This window comes from Sander lucioperca, chromosome 7 (assembly GCF_008315115.2).
Source record: "Sander lucioperca isolate FBNREF2018 chromosome 7, SLUC_FBN_1.2, whole genome shotgun sequence".
NCBI lineage: Eukaryota > Metazoa > Chordata > Actinopteri > Perciformes > Percidae > Sander > Sander lucioperca.
In genome coordinates this window covers 36,410,271-36,427,551 of record NC_050179.1, presented here as the reverse complement: position 1 = coordinate 36,427,551, position 17,281 = coordinate 36,410,271, and the positions used below count along the sequence as shown (strand labels likewise).

Below are 17,281 nucleotides of genomic sequence, written 5' to 3'. Positions count from 1 at the left end.
AAACATAACATTTTAACATCAATTGTCTTGTCTTACAAGGGTAAATACAAGCCAAATGTCACTCACACAAGACCAAATCCTGTATGGCAACTGCAAATACAGGCCAGGATGTCACATTTAAAAGATGTGTAATCCTTGTAATGCCCTGGGATGCGCAAGGTCTCAAAGCAAGTGGAGGCTGTGGGGTATCTGCCCTCGACCACTTCTACAGAGAGACTCGGTGGTAGAATCTCCCATCCGGTCCAGAATTTGACCAGGTCGGTCAGTTCAGTTGGTGTTGCTATGGAGTAGATTAAAAAGAAATTAAAAATCTTTTTTGACTTTATTAGTCATCAAGATAAATGGCAAACTATGGCACTAGCAGCTTACACTCAATAAAAGATTAGTCAAACCCTTGAGATAAGTTTACAGAAAAATAATTTTTAGAATAAGACTGGTTGGACTCGTCTCTTGAGTTGAAAACAGCAACATGACTACTTTTTCTTGTTTTTTTAAATTGGGTGGATTTTTTAAAAATAAATTCATGTCATGTTACTGTTTCCAGCTCAATAGTGAATGTGTGAAGTTCACGCTGAATATTTAAATAGCTATACAGCTTTTATAATACTTTAACAGGTAACCAAATAATATTTAAATAGCACTTCCAAGGGTCTCTGTACACCTACCATCAGCAATGAACTGTCGAAGATAGCCTGATATGCGGCATTTGGTGTCAACTGAACAATCGTCATCATCGTCACTATCCTCACGAGGCCATGTGAGTCGCTGAAGAAGTACCTGCATTGAAAAAAAATAGCATGAAAAAGACTGGTCATTTTTCTATCTTACATGTGTTTTTTTTCATCAAATATCACTGGTTGGTAGCCGTGATGTCGACTGTGGGCTATGTATGTAGGGAAAACATAAATAACAAGAACAAGATTGAAAACAGACAGTTCTACATGCTGACCAGGTATGAACCATAATATTTACTAGGAAAATAACATCACAAGATCAGAGTAATTAAAATTAACCTCAGGGCTGAAATTTCCTGCTCCCTCTTTTGGAAAAAGCAAGGCCACTGTGTCAGGTCTTTGGGTCACCAGTGTCCACATTGGGGTTTCTTTAAGACCTCGTCTCAGCTGCTTAATTTGCCTTGTGACACGTCCTATTACCTGTTAATAGTAATAAGACAGAGAGGATAGAACACCTAACATTCCTTATCTAAAAGCTTGAAGAGTAAGATAGAAAAACAATAATTCCATTTGAATACATTTATTATGCTTCAATCCACTGGTGAATGAGGAAATAATACTGTTCTCTTGCAGACTGATAAAACTCCTTGCATTTGCAGTATTACAGACCACTCACCATCTTTTATGTTTCTAGGAAAATATTTTTTTACCTTAAGAATAAATTAATCAGAAAAAAGTGCAACAATTTAATTTTGTCAGACACATTATGTAGAAACTTAGCAATGTGCATTTATAACCAAAACATCACTCACAGGATAAAAAGAGAATTTTGATTTTCACTCACAGCATGGATCAATAGCTTCTCAAAAAGCCATCTCCTGTTTTTCTCAGTTAGGCAAGGGAGGTCCCATGCATGGGCCAAGTCCTGGACACGCTGTTTATCCTTATCTGACAGTATGGATCCCCCTTCAAGCTTCAAGACAGAGGGAAACTGATTAGGAGATAGATAAAAAAAGATGTGTAATGCCAGATACTACAGATGGGGGACAAATTAAAGGAAAAAACAGAAATACCTAACCCCTACAGTGAGGAGGAATTCATCCATAGGGGTCACTGAATGGTTTGATGAAAATAATGATTATATACTATGGTCTTCACAGTCACATCGGACCCAATTGAACACCTACGGGACATTTTTGGCCGATGTGTTAGACAGCGCTCTCCACAACCATCATCAAAACACCAAATGAGGGAATATCTTTTGGAAGAATGGTGTTCATCCCTCCAGTAGAGTTAGGAGACTTGTAGAATCAATGCCAATAAGCATTGAAGCTGTTCTGGCAGCACATGGTGGCCCAACACCTTTTTCCTTTAATTTGTCCTCTGTATGTGCACTTGCAAAAAGTAATGAATATGAATATTACATAGTGGATCCAAATAAGCGCCACCCTCTATTTTATTTACAGATTACTGGCATTTTAGCAGCTCTAAAATCAAGATTGTTTATATACTACTACATTTACAGAATTACAAAACTAAGTATTAAAAATCTCGTTCACTCCCTCTTGATTTGATAAGCTTAAGTTAGCCATATATTAACGTCACTCAATAAGGATAATGGATACACAATAAAAGTGTGCCCCATTGCACATAAAATCTTAGTGAAAGAAAAAAACTTTTTTGAAATCAAACATACAAGCTCGATTGTTTCTCTGATGTCCAGGTCTGGACAGTCCTCTAGTGTAACAGTTGCAGTTTCAGGACTCCCACCAAGCAGGACATGAACAACAGCAGGGCTGAGTCCCAACAGGCATGGTCCTCCATGAAGAAAGGAGTGGCCTACCATTCTCCCCGCCACCATGAACATATCACTTTCCACAAGAAAGTGAGAGGCTGAGGGGACTAAATGGCCAGGCTCTCCTTCAAAAAGCCGTGTAACATTTGAGTTTGCTGTTGAAGACATTAAAAACACGAAATAAGTATTACAATAAAAAGTAATACCGCTTCCGTCCACAGTACAAAGACATGCAGGTTAATATTGCTCTTACAGTCTGTTAGTACTGTCAGACTGGAAACCGTAGTTCTCAATACAGGCATTATACATTAAGTAGAATCCTCTGAACTTTCATGGTAAAGCAAACCAATTAAAATACGATAAACTTCCTATAGGACAATATTAAAAACAAAACCTTAAACAGCTTTAAATAAACATAGCATTTGGAAGGATACCATACATATAACATACATACCAAAATTGATGCAAAACCCTGACCTCAGTTTTTCCATGCATGTTGAGAAAAAGAAGCGAGTTACACCCTGTCCAATAGCAGTATCTCCTGTAACACAATGTAAGGTTTGACAGAATAAAGACGAAGGAAATACTTTAGTTATTTTTGGGCCACTGTAACTTGTAATTGGAACTACCTTCAAGTTTGCAATTCAGAGGCCGTCCCCATTCCACGTTAGTTCGCTTGTAGAAGGAGATTAGGGCCATGTCCTGTTCAGCAGGGCTTTTTCTGATGTCCATGCTGAGAAGTAAGGGGCTCTCCGTTTCATGAATACGGAGAAAACTGTCAGCACACTGAGATATGGCCTTGGTGGGGTCACTGATAGTTAACCAGCCTAATAAAAAGAAAAAAAAATGGTTTAATTATTTATGCTTGACTGTCAAGATAACAAAAAACTTTAACATGTATATTCAAAAATCACAAGTAAAAGGCATAAAGCCTTACTCAGGCATAAACAAAGCAACTTAATAATCATTGACTACATATAAACACACATACACATATGCATACAAACATATGCATACACACACACACACACACATATACATATATATATATATATATATATATATATATATATATATATATATATACATACATATACATATATATATATATACATACATACATACATACATACATACATACATATATATATATATATATATACACACACATATATACACATATATATATACACACACATATATACACACACATATATATATATATATATATACACACACACATATATATATATATATATTTTCCTGGTCAAAGTAATAATATTATTAATATTAACGGCAAGGTAATCAATTCATGGCTTACATCAGGAGTAGGCCATGCTTTATAAATGCCAATTTTCCTTCACTATGACAGTTTATCTTCCTTAACTTTCCTATGCCACTGCTAACCCTCAACAGCACCTACCATCTGTAGCAGTTGCACAAGTTCCGGATGGTCCAGGCATTGCTGCTTGCTCTTCCTCAATTACAATGCTTTCATGCATCACCTCTTTTCCTGCCCTACCCACATAAAATTATTTCTGTGTTTAACTGATATTGTGTGGGAATTGCTGACAAGAGAAAAAAACATTAACAATAGAAAGTATATGGATACCTTTCCACACATGAAGAAGCGTGTACCTCAATAACATCAGTAGGAAACATTTTAGTGCAGACAGGACATTCCTGCATATCTGCTGCTGAGAAGTTACAAGCAAGAACAGTGTTAATTTCAAAAATGTTTTTTCTGTTGTTTAATACTATACAATATGCTCACAAAAGCTTAAAATGAAGAATTCTTACATTTTCTGTCTTCAGGCTCACTGCTTTCCACATTAGCCAGGTTATCATCACTGCCAACATACATGACATCACAAGACTTGATGTGTTCTGTCAGGAGTGGAAGAGGAACTGCAACTCCACACTTCTGACATGTGGCTTTTGGCATGCTACTGAATGCTTCATCAGTTAGTGGTAGGGGATTTGTGCTGAGTTCCTCTTGAATTGGGGCTATGAATAGATTTTTACCCCCACGACTTACAGACTTCAAGATCATGCCTGTATAGCCAGTCTCATCAGGAGCCACAAGAGAGAGTTTTCGGCTACCCCATCCACCTATAGAAAAGAGGAGAGGAAAATTAGGACTTTCAACAGTATATTAGATATAGATTATATCTATAAGTTAAGTCAAAGCAACTAAACGTCTTGTCTGACAACAGACCAGACTGAAGAAGTCACCTAAAACAAAACAGGTCCAGCTTTTTTCTTTACTTAACTTTTACAAATACAGATATTACAATCAAACAATTAGTTGCTGATTTGCAGTTAGGCATGACCTAATAAAGGTTAACAAAATGTCTTAAATTGAACAGGCTTAATAATAAATGTACAGAGATGAGTTTGAGGAAATTATTCAAAGTTTTATTTAGGTACCATCTGTTCAATTATAAAGTAACAGTGTTGTACATTGCATAATGTGAAGTTAGCTGCTGCAAATGTACGTTTTTATGACTGAGCAACACTAAAACACAAACCTGTGTTGGCCTACCTGCAGATTTGTATAGCAGCCACCCACCAGTCACGGTCCCCAATTTTGGAAATAAAACTTTGAGGGCATCACATAACTGTAAGCAAAAAAATGGATACAAGTGTAAGCCTCTCCAAAGAGAGATCATTCAAATCAGAAATAGCATTCATCACATTGCATGAAAAACTAGCAAATACTTATTACCTCTTCATGGGTTGTGCTTTCATCTAGATGAGCAGTCCTACGGCCCAATCCTGCATGCATATGGACTATTTGCTCCTGCTCTTTCGGGGTTTTTTCACACTGCTTTGGCAACAAATAGAAAGCCACATCAAGTGGTTTAAGTCTCTTGGCAGGAACAAGATTTGCTGCAGGAAAGCGCCTCTTCCCTCTGGCCTTGGTGAAAACACCTGGAAAGGACCTATAGAAAATAAGAGTGTAAAAACATTAACTACCACATCATCTGTTAACTTTTTTCTAATTAAAGGAGGACGAAAGGCGTATTTGAACATCGTCTTACATGACATAGATGAAAATAGAAAACCTTGGCACTGTATTGCATACCCTCAATAGTCAGTTTCCAATAGGCAATCATTTAGACCTTCAAATCACATTTTATATTTTTTTCTTTTCATAAACAAATTTCACATTAGCCTTAAGTGAAACAGGCCTTTATATATTTTACTGAATAGTCACAAAACATCAGATGCTTTCTTCCAGAGTTTACTTACTTAGATTTGAATGTCTAAGTTTAATTTTGCCTGTACAAATCAGCAGCATGTTAAAATGTGTATGCATAGGGCTTGCATTTAAAATAGCAAACATCTCCCTTAAGTCTTTACCTGGTCATTTCCATTTGAAGTGATGGTCTCTCCGTATGCCTCTGTTCTCTGCAGGATTGTATTCAAGAATATGTATTAATCATCAATACATCTGCAATGTATAGATAAAATAAGACATAGTGCATGAACTAAAGTTTAATACTAAACCTCAAAACTTGATTTGTTACGCCACCACTGGCTGCACCCCGTTGTCTTTCAGACGAACTGATTAAATGCAATAAGCGCCTGGCTGACTGCACAATGTCATCAGCCTGACTATCCTGTCATCACAAATACAGGACAAATATTACAAACCAGCAGCACAAAATGATGTTTTAAACAGCTAAATGTTACTAGACTTTAATAAGCATTATAGGAGTTTGGTGACAGTTATATTATCGGCTGTCCATTTGTACTATTTGGTCGTAACTGACCAGCTGTTAAATGTACTGTAGTCAGACATTTCTTGTCAGTCAGATCATACGCTGCCACAGAACTGAGTAACGTTACCAACAGTAAACCATGCTAATATAAAGTTAGCTAATAGCTAACGTAAAGTTAGCTAGCTAACATAACGCTGGCTAATGGCTAACACACTTTTAACGAACGCCACCTCATTAAGATTTCCCTGTAGACATTGTTCAACACATTCTGTTAATGTGCAACGTGTCCGGTAACTAATACTGACTTTTACGAACACAAAAGGTAAATAAAGAGTACACTCACCGAAGCGCCATCATTTGTGTTCTGAGCCATGCTGAGCCTTGACAGGGGCTCTGACCAGGGCTCACCCATAGACTGTATATAGAGAACTCACCTGCCTGAACTTCACCGCCTTCCTGTTTCGGCGTCACATGACCAATGGAGCGTAACTTGATTGGCTGGATGTTGGATGATTTGATACAGGGATCGATTGCTTCTCCTTGGTTACCCGGATGTTGACTCTGAATATTTTTACACTGAATTTTTTGAGACGTTGAATTTTTTTACTCTGAATTTTTTTGTAACATTGAATTTTTTTACACTGAATCTTTTGAGATGTCGAATTTGTTTTACACTGAATTTTTTTACACTGAATTTTTTGAGACATCAACTTTTTTTTTACATTGAATTTTTTTAAACATTGAAAAAAAATGTCATAGGCAAAAAGAATTCAGTGCTAGAAATTCGATGGCTTTTAAAATTCAAAGTCTGATTTAGATGCAAAAAAAAATTCAGTGTTAAAAATTCGAATTCAAAATCCGATGGCACAGGTTTACTTCCATATTAATGCTAATTAGTTTCTATAGCAACCACACAAGGCTGCATCTGATCACTAACAGTTTAATAACGTAGTTGCTATATTGTATCTCGCTTGCGAAACTATGTATCGACTGACCCTCCGATAGATTTCTGACACATTTTAGAAACTTTTTTAAACAAGGTTTATTTTTCACAATGGACCTCATGTTTGAAATTTCTGTGATAGAAAAAAAAATACAAGTGGCGTATTGATCTACTATTTGATGACGCTGTGCTCAGTCAGCCGGCAACCTGCCGGGTTAATGCCCTCCTCCCAGCCAATCAGAATCAAGCATTCTTAAACGAAGTAGAATAATTACTTTTAATTTACAATCATATAGCTATTATGTGGAGGTTTAGGGTTTGGGTTAAAACGTAATGCCCGGGATGGGCGCTGCGAGGGGCACGGGCACAAGGGGACCACTAGTGTGAATAAAACACTTAAAAACCTCCTTAAAAAACCAAGTTTGGTTATGTAAAAGCTGTTTAAAAGACGGCCAGATATTAAAAGCAGGTGAAAAGAACCACTGGACAGGACGGACAGCAGGAGAATACAACTTTAAATAAAAGGTCACCTCCACACCTGCCCTGGCCTCTCTCCTGGAGACATTACAAAATAAATCATTAAAATAAATAAACAAAATATATATATAAAGTTATGAAAATAAATGCCCCGGCGTCGCAATATAAAAAAGTCTATCCCAATATTAAAGGAATATTATTTAACATTAAAAAGGACTAAAAAAATTTCAAAAGTCTAAAATACTGTCTGAATGACTTGCCCTTGAGGTTGAAAAGTACACATATCATAAAAATATTTGTAATAAATGCTGAGGTTTAAAAGTGCTTAAAAAGTAAAAGTGCCACACAGTAAATAACCATAAATAATTTAAAATACATCATAGACTAAAACCACACGTTAGTCATGCATAAAACCAATGGCATGTGTATTATCATGTTAAAATCTTGAGGCAAGTAATTCAATGTGTAATAATAAATGATAATAATAATAACAATAATATTAATAATATTAATAATAATAAATATTAAGAATGGAGAAAGACATGCAGCTCGTCATACAGTTCCCCAATGTATATGCGCTAGTAAAAGAAAATAGAAATACATGAATAAATTTAGAATTAAAAAGCAATAATTGCATGAAAACAGGTTGTTGACGAGTCTCGAAGCTCGAGTCTGAGTCAAGTCTGAAGTCACTGTTTGTGCGCACAATTAAATTATTATTAAAATATAGATAAGGCAGAACAAAAAGGACAACCAATGCATTTTTTAAATATTTATAAAAAAAATCCATAAAAACATATTAGGTGGTGAAACCCATCAGCCCAAACCCTCCGGCAGAAAGGGCACGTCGATGACCTTTCCCACCTCTGTGGAGGAGGAGATCCATGACATTTGTCCTGCCTTTAAAAAACAATCTGCTGCAGTTAATATCTGCAGCTTCACCTTCAGCTGAAGGAGGAATATATTTCATATTCTGCTGGTTCGGTTAGAACATCTGTTGGGCTTTTTCTCCCCTGACGGCTCAGAAACTCTTCATTATATTCCTCAGTAAAAGCACTACTTACTTTCAATTTACAATCATATATCTATTATGTGGATGTTTAGGGTTAGGGTTAGAGAGACATAAACAGTAACACAAAAGAGATGCTTATAATCGAGCATGCCAAGGGAATTATGTAGTATTCATGTCACAGACAATGAGGAGCTTTTTGTCTCGTTAATAGCAGCAGCTGCAGACCTCGCTGTCATCATACCGCCACAGAGGGAGCGATTTACAGAGAGAGTGGCAGGGATTGTTTGTTGGCCCGCCGGAAACAATCCGACGCCAACGACCAGCCTCAGCTCTACCTCCTCACACAGGAAACGCTGCGGTTCCCCCTGGCGTGAATCTGTTCCTGGATCTAACAACTCAAAAAGAAGCCGAACAACACGGTTTACAGATACAAATAGCTTTATTTATCCTTGAAGGGCAATTCCGTTTCTACGATCCACCGAAACATATACACAACTTAACAATGTTGACCATTCTAGCAGATCCGACGTAGGATCTACCCCGATGCAGCTGCAGCCAACACGTGTGCAGCCATCTTGTCTAAATGCGGTTGTGATGACGTGACATATTATAAGGGAGCAACCCTTTGCAATGCATGTTTTAAAAAGCCCAGTTCAAACCAAAGATTTGAGACGAGGCCAATCTGTTTGAGACTGTTGCAGGAAAAAGTTGCAGCGATCTGAACCAGCCCGACTATAGAAATAAAATGATCCACAGCTGCTTTGAACTGACTGTCAGACTATCTTTGTAGAAGAAACCAGAGCTGTACCTGGACCCTGAGTGGTCTACTCTCATCAGGAACATTAGAACTGCTAACAGAAGTGGTGCTCTCTAAAGTAAAAAGGGTGCACAAGGTCTGTGTGCAGGGCCGGCGATTGCTATAGGCGAACTAGGCGATTGCCTAGGGCGTCAAACGTGTTGGGGGCGCCGTGTCGCCCTTAGGTCTACTTCTCATTAATAATAGAATTAGAATGACAAGCGAAATAAAACATGTTTATTAAACATGATCATCCCAGGGCGCCCCCTCAGCCACACATTTACTTGTCAACCTGATTAGTAGATTGAATTGATGATTATTGTCGATCATTTACTAATTGGGGGAAAACTTCAAACTAATGATTTCGTGGTTTGGTAGCGTTGCATTTCCCCCGACTCATTTCCTGGTTCTCCTTCTCCATAAACATGAAATCAAGGAGAGAGTTAACTTTTCCTGCTCCAGATTTCCCACTGTGGTCAGAAAGAACAGGGGAGACACTTAGTTTCTCTCACTATGACTCTAGAGTCGGTACTCGCTCTAAAGATAATCACCGTCACTCTTTCTACCACACACACACACACACACACACACACACACACACACACATACCGGCCCTGTAAAGAGATCGAGGCACACACCAACGCACACGTATAAACTTCAGGCCACTTATGTAGGCTACGGTGAAAGCTCTGCGTGGAGCCTCCGCAGAACCATAACCATAATCACTTTGGCGACCTTTATACTATGTTACTTCATCCTTTGTTCCCGTCATAATTACTACGGCCACTAGAGGTTGGCGCCTTACAATAAACATAAATATGGGTCGTAATAACGACTCATATGGATGTTTTTTTGGTGAGGACGGTCCGTGTGATATCAATTTATGCCTCATGATGAGTCCTCGTGTTCACATCTTTTTAATACTTTGCTGAAGGCAGAATTTCCCCTGATTGACAGCAAAGATGATTTGAAATAAACCGAGCTTACATGTTACAGTACATAAACAATTCATTGTCTGCCCCTCTTGGAAATGCTAAGCAAGGTTATCTATCTATCTATCTATAAATTGCAGGAACGTCTTTCTGTCTGTCTGTCTGTGTGGGTGTTATGCGCATATCTCTCGAACCGTTAGTCTGATGGATTTCAATCTTGACAGGTGTCTTGCTGCGGGCACGAGTAAGTGCAGTGCCAAGTTTGATGTTGTTTGGATTAGAAATGCAAAAGATATCGTTAAATATATAGGTAAAAGAAGCACACATTGGCTTTTGCCGCTCTAGCCACTGGTCCCTCCCCCTCTCACCCTGAGGACCAGAGACAGAGAGCTGGTCCCTCCCCCTCTCACCAGAGACAGAGAGCAGCGGAGCTTTGGCAGCTAAAATGTGACATACACCTCAGACTCGGGATGTCCCGATCAGGTTTTTTTGCCCTTGAGGCGGAGTCCGAGTCATTTGATTTTGAGTATCTACTGATACCGAGTCCCGATCCGGTACTTCTATAATATATAAAAAAAGAATAAAGAAGAGTGAAAAAACAGATCCAGGATGTTCCTTATTTTTTATTTAATTCACCTTATTTTAACATTCAACAACTCTGTTAACAAACAGAGCACTTCTGTTACATATCTCACAGTTTGCTACGGCAATGTTGTTGTCATCAACTTTATAATCCCTCCAGACTGCAGACATACTCGCGCTTTCCGCTTCAAGCTGCGTCCGTGTTCTACTTTGTCGACATTTAACCAATAGCATCTCTGCAACAAAGTGATGTCATGCTGCACGCGTTGCTGTTTCTGTGTGGAGTCAAAAGGGTCTAACTCTGTGCCACCGCATAACTATAGATGTGTTAAAAAATAATGAGAATATATATATACATATTATATCCGCGTCCTGATCGGGAGGTAACGTCCGATTCCGATTGAGTCTGAAACCACGTGATCAGGCCCGATTTCCGATCACGTGATCGGATCTGGACATCCCTACCTCAGACCCACAAAAATGTGCAAAGTTGCACTACTTTGGACTGTCTTTGACTTTGAATAAACAAACGACAATTCCTGAATTTAAGGACGTATCAGAATCCCACACACGCAAAGCACAACCAGCTACAGACAACAAGTGCAGACAGAGCGTGATGCCACTTATAGGCAGGCTATCTATCTTATAAAGCGAGACGTATCTGTATATATGTGTGTCCGTGTTTGGGGGGACGGTAACCTGCACATCAGCAGACGCCACATGCAGAACGTTTTAGAACAGCGGGGGGAGGGCTCTTTTCCTGCTATTGTATTAAATAGCTGTGAGCTGACAGAACATAACGTAATCTCGGAGATTATTCCTTCAGAGCGCTGTGCAATGCGAGAAAATCTCAGAGTTGAACCGGGCAGATACATCAGTTTTCATCAGACTCACCCTGGGTCGGGTTAATTAAGTCGCCAAAATACCCCCGCAAATCCCCTACTTCACTGTTAACCGTCGAGCCACTAAACCTGTGTGGAAACGAACACCTCTGCTGAAGTGTTAAACATGTCGATCAGACATGAGACAACGTCTCTCTCTCTCTCTCTCTCTCTCTCTCTCTCTCTCTCTCTGCGCGCACACACACACACACACGGTCCAGTTCTGGTGGTTGATTAACGCAGATAGGTGCTGATTAGTTCTCATAACGGGCCGGGTGGGTAGTGCACTGCCATGAGTCCATGAGGCTAATGTCTGATTACTCCACATTGTCACTGTGATATTTTGTGATTACATTCTGAATCTGCACCGTTCTCTGCCAGGTAAATTAGTACATTAAAAAGCACAAAACAACAGCGTTGCTCGGCACTTCAGAGAGCTACTGCTGGAGTATTGTTTTGAAGCAAATCCAGGGATTTTAGACACGCTTGTTTGTCTGCATTTGATTACTTTGAGTATGAGAAGTGGAGAGGAAAACCATACAGGAAGGCTTTGAAAGGAGATAAGCATCAGCACATAAAGGTCATCTGATGCTTTTACAGTCTGAAGTGAACAACAAAAGTTGTGAAGGGTTTTAATCAAAACCACTAAACGTCGGTCCAACTCACCTGAGAAAACACGTTCCACAGAAAAACGGGCAAAACTTTCTTCAATAGGATGGTGAACACGGTTAACATTAGGGCTTGAAATTTTAATCAGGATAATGGTTTCGGCTCCCAATCATCACAAAAACAGAATAATCGAGAACAGGGTTCATATGCATTTTAACCAATACTTTTGAGGCGGGTATGGCTGCAGCCTGGAGCGTCCCATGTCAAGCCGTCCCGTCTCATGCCGTCTCGTCTCATGCCGTCTCGTCTCATGCCGAGGCGTGTCCAACGGTAAGTTCAGAGGGTCAAAAATACGAAAATTATTTTCCAGATGGAGATACGGGTAAGTTCATGGGCGTCAGTTTGGTTTGAAATGTGTTGGTGACAGAGATGCAAATTTGGAAGTACATTTCCAGAAGTGCTGGGTACAATGACGCATTCATTTTTTTTTCTCTTTAGTGCAGGTCATGTTTGAAAGACGCTGTCCTGTAGCTAATGAATAAAAACGTGGTTTAATGTACGTAAACAATGATCAACGATTACCAAATGTCTCTCTCATATTGCTCCTCATAACCACTGAAAACTGTCAAAAAATCCAACCCAAAGTGCAATTATTATGGAAGTTATCTGACATATGACGCGTTTCTGCTTCACATTTTCAGCAGGGCAGCGGAGCGGCTGTGGGTTGACTCCCCACGGTTCTCATGGGCTTTATAAGTCATAACGTGAAAAAGCTTAACGTGGTTTAATGTACCTAAACAACGATCAATCATAACACATTTCTGTTTAGATTTTTTGACAGTTTTCAGTGGTTATGAGGAGCAATATGAGAGAGACATTTGGTAATCATTGATCATTGTTTAGGTACAAGCTTTTTCCTCGCCATAGGCGCCAATGAAGAAGAAAATGTTAATGTGAGAACTTAATCGTTGGAATGTGAGAACCTAATCGTTGGATTTCGGTTTAGTTCTTTTGACAGGCTTAAGTGTTCATTATAAGATATGGCCATGAGAAATTTGGTGATGATTGATCGTTGTTTAGGTACATTAAACCACGTTAAGCAGAATGTCCCGACAGGCAGCGTTGTGAACAGAGATGCTTGCAGCCAGCGCAGCAGCAGAGTGTGTGTGTGTGTGTGTGTGTGTGTGTGTAGGTGCCTGTGTGTGCCTGCCCTGTGGGGATAGAGATTGCTCTGGATTTTTGGGCATCTGTCGCTCAAGAATTATATGTGTTATGGACTTTTTTTTTAACTAAATTGAGCTAGAGGTTTTCAAAAAAAAAGTGGTGGGTACAAAATGACTCATGACGAAATCTGGTAGGTGCGCGTCCCCACTGTCCCCACACCGAAATCGACGCCTATGGCACGTTTGTTGCAATCAATTGAAAAACGTTTAAACTGTTAAAGTAACAATTTTAGCCATACATATAGTTTGCTGATTTCTGGATGTTATTGTTGTGTCCCTGATGTTAACGTACATTTGATGAAACCTGCATCAGCGTTGGTTGACATTGTTAGCGAATATTATAACTATACCTAGAGCAATTTATGGTTGCAGACAAAGATGGTTTCTTTCTGTGATTTTCCTTAAGGTACACTCAGTGTCTTTAAAAAAAATAAAGTATTAAAGTAGTAATTTATTCCAGACGCCAGCTTTTATTTTGAAAAGTAGTAGCTCGGGGACGGCACCAGGCGGGACGGCATGAGACGGGACGGCATGAGATGGGACGCTCCAGGGACGTCCAAATGTCCATGACTATGTATTCCTGAAAATGTCAGTCGACATTATACAATAAGAATAAAAATCTGTGTTAAAGTTCACCCTCAGAGGTTTAACATGAAAATTAATGATAATGTATGTGGTTCATAGTGGGAGTCGTAATATCGCGCCCCGAATAGAACGGCGAGGTTAGGACGATGTGAAATACATTTATTAATCACATATTATTATGCTGTGTTAAAAAAAAATTCCATGACTTTTCCAAAACTTTCTGGGTCTTTTTATGTTTCCAAAACCTTTCCAGGCCTGGAATTTGCATTTTTCAAATTCCAGAACTTTTCCAGGTTTTTTCAAAACGTATGAACCCTGCGAGAAAACGATTATTTCGCACATTGCGTTTTGCAAGTAAAATCTTATTTTGTCTTGTGTTCTGAATAAAAAACAAAATCAAATGGGTAAAGTATGAATGGACATGTCACAGTTCAGCCCAGTGTCATGGCAGTTTGTGAAATGGTCAGGTTCGAAAATCGTGACCTGTACACGAAATAAACGAGAAAATCGTGACCTGTACATGAATCAATAAATCAAAATAACGTGACCATTTCACGAACTGGCGTGAGACCAGGTTGGTCACAGTTCAAGGTGTTTTCGCTGTGGATTTGTTTAAATCGGTCACTGTTTTTTTTTTAAGTTCAATAATTGCAACATCTTTCCAAAAGTCAAAAAGTAATTGTGTAAATAATCGTGATTATGATTTCTTACATAATCGAGCAGCCCCAGTAAACATTATACCTGATAAACATAATAACTAAAAAATTAAGAAATATTTAAATGACAGCGACAGTAGCTAAGGCGCTACATAAAAATTAAATACCCGTGGTGTTGGTAGAAGTCGACTGCCGGGAGCGTACATTAACACAATTTGACACTCTGTCCTCCTCGCTCTACCCTTCTGCCTTTTTATTGTTTTGTTTTTTTATTGCTGTGGGCTCTTTTAAAACCTTGACACGCTAAATGGCTCTCACTTCTTTACTTCTCTGAGTAAATTGTCAAAAACACAGCACAGTATTCCTGGCAGACCGGGTTCATGAGCTGCTGTAGGCGATGTCAGAGGAACACAGAAGTTAAGACAAACTGAAGAGAGGACCCGAATATGAAAGGTATAAAAGCAACAAAAAAAATCAATGCAATCTGGACTTCAGAGAGACGCTGGCACTCGTAACTAGGCCGAGCAAATTTAATAAACTAAACCATCGAGGAAGGATTTTCCATAAATAGGCACATTTAAAGCCTGACCTCAGCCTGACTCTCCAGAGAACTGATGGAAGTGAAATGTGGCGTTTCTCCAGTCGTCCGTCTCCAGTGTGTGTGACAAAACAGATATTTACATCAAACAAGCCGTCTACGTTTGAGCTAAAACTAAATCTACTGACTGACGTCTCTCTATGGTGGAGTAACGATATATTATGTTATACTATATTACTACCTTTTAACTTGTTCTATATCTTATATCGAGACTGTCCTTCCCAAAAAAACGGCCACATAAGTTGTTTGTTTAAGCAGCAAGTACGCCTTAGTTTATTGACATTACCTGTCTTCTGCTCCACAGATAGTGCCTTGAGGGGCTGGTTCTGGATAGTCTCCTACTTCTCCCTCCACATTTCCTGGCACCAACAGGTCCCCATTGCTCAGGCAGATGTTGTGCCTGCCTGTAGGGAGTCATGAGGGCGATGGGTTGCCTGAGGCAGGGGTAGCCACCATCCCCAATGATGCAGAAACCGGATGGAGGGTATTTTTTGCTGGTAATAAGGGGGCTGTGCTTTAGAACCCTTGCGTCATGAGCCGACCCGGGGAAGCCAATGAAAACATCGATAAACTTGGCTGTGTGGTCACACACAGGAGCGTGCCTATGTTCCCACATTTCTAAGATTTTTTTCAAAATTAGGCCCTATGTTCCCACATTTCCTTTTTCACAAATTTGTATCAGATTTTATCCCCCTTTCTCCCAATTCAGTAGCCAATTACACCCAACCTATTATCCAGTAGCAATGGACTACAGATGGAATGTAACCCTAACCTAAACATAGGGCCTAATTTTAAGAAAATTCTTAGAAATGTGGGACCATTGGGCTGACCCCGTCACACACAGCCTGAAACTGAACAGAATAGAAAAATCTTTCTGTTCAGGTAACAGGCTGCGTCCTCGATAGGGGGCATCAAACGGACGTGGCAGCCGTCAGTGCTGCCAACAACCTTGTGGAAGGCTGCTGACCCGGCCAACCGCACAAAGCCTGCTCAAACATAAGGCAAGTCCTCCTCTGTTGGAAGGTGAACAACCTGGGGGAGGAGAGAGGACTCTCCTGCTGGTCTTGTGGACAGCACGGTGCACAGTGGCCCCGGGCATAGCAAAGGCTCTGGCTATAACACAGTAAGAGGTACCGCTGGCTAGCCAAAAGAGGAAGACAAGGGCCTCGATGACGAGTCCCCAGCCATGGTCACACGCCGTGCCGTGGATGGCCACTGTTAAAGGATCCCCTGGAGAGTCTGAAGTCCACCCTCATGTCACTTTCCCCATCCAAGTACAGTGCCAGCACTGGCACCGTATTGTTAAGCTGGCAGTACTGCCTGGGGTTTGGAGCCTGTAGAACAATTAACACAGGACCGTCTTTTAAATAAAATTTTATTGAATGTATTTAATGTCATGTGTTATCTTGCACTTTGCATGACTGTAGCAAGCATACATGAAATGAAAAATCAATAGAACAGTAGGATCTATTTAAATATCTATTGTATTGCCTCTGCTTTCACTCTTGTATTGTCACTGTGAATTAATAGTTTAATCATTAAGTCACTAGTTCCAGCTTCTAAAATGTAAAATTGTTTGACTATTCTCTATGTTAACTGTTATATGATTAAAAAGCTTTTGGTCTTGGACTGTCAGTTGGACACCATTTTGATTGCTCAACTTTTGCTAAGATATCTTTAGCTAGATAAGAAATAAAATGGATAGATAGGTTATTCCCATTCAAATCAATGTAGCAGTATGGTCAGAGCTGCAGCCAGTTTTATGGGTTTTATGTGTACAGTTGACATGG

The 17,281-nt window shown here is 39.5% G+C and overlaps 2 protein-coding genes and 1 long non-coding RNA gene across 6 annotated transcripts in view; 2 read left to right on the top strand and 1 right to left on the bottom strand.

Annotated features, from left to right (window-relative positions):
* LOC116036403 (NLR family CARD domain-containing protein 3-like) overlaps positions 1-17,281 on the top strand; it is a 1,020,880-nt gene that overhangs the window by 676,978 nt on the left and 326,621 nt on the right. The window lies entirely within an intron of this gene.
* The window catches only part of LOC118495509, a 297,118-nt gene that overhangs the window by 49,041 nt on the left and 230,796 nt on the right, over positions 1-17,281 (top strand). The gene's annotated exons all lie outside the window — the stretch shown is intronic.
* On the bottom strand, positions 32-6,582 carry LOC116054903 (G2/M phase-specific E3 ubiquitin-protein ligase-like). 4 transcript variants are annotated; one of them, XM_036003665.1, is made up of 13 exons: positions 6,541-6,582; positions 5,836-5,883; positions 5,198-5,414; positions 5,015-5,090; positions 4,270-4,581; positions 4,082-4,163; positions 3,099-3,296; positions 2,924-3,010; positions 2,371-2,624; positions 1,519-1,647; positions 1,014-1,154; positions 666-777; positions 32-280 (listed from the first exon to the last, which is right to left on the bottom strand). In XM_036003665.1, exons 5-13 carry the CDS (start codon positions 4,336-4,338, stop codon positions 63-65), a joined length of 1,290 nt encoding a protein of 429 aa, XP_035859558.1. In that variant the 5' UTR covers positions 4,339-4,581; positions 5,015-5,090; positions 5,198-5,414; positions 5,836-5,883; positions 6,541-6,582; the 3' UTR covers positions 32-62. The 4 variants fall into 4 exon arrangements, with proteins under 4 accessions (XP_035859558.1, XP_035859557.1, XP_035859560.1 ...); XM_036003664.1 differs by lacking the exon at positions 6,541-6,582 and having other exon boundaries at positions 5,836-5,992; XM_036003667.1 differs by lacking the exons at positions 1,014-1,154; positions 6,541-6,582 and having other exon boundaries at positions 5,836-5,992.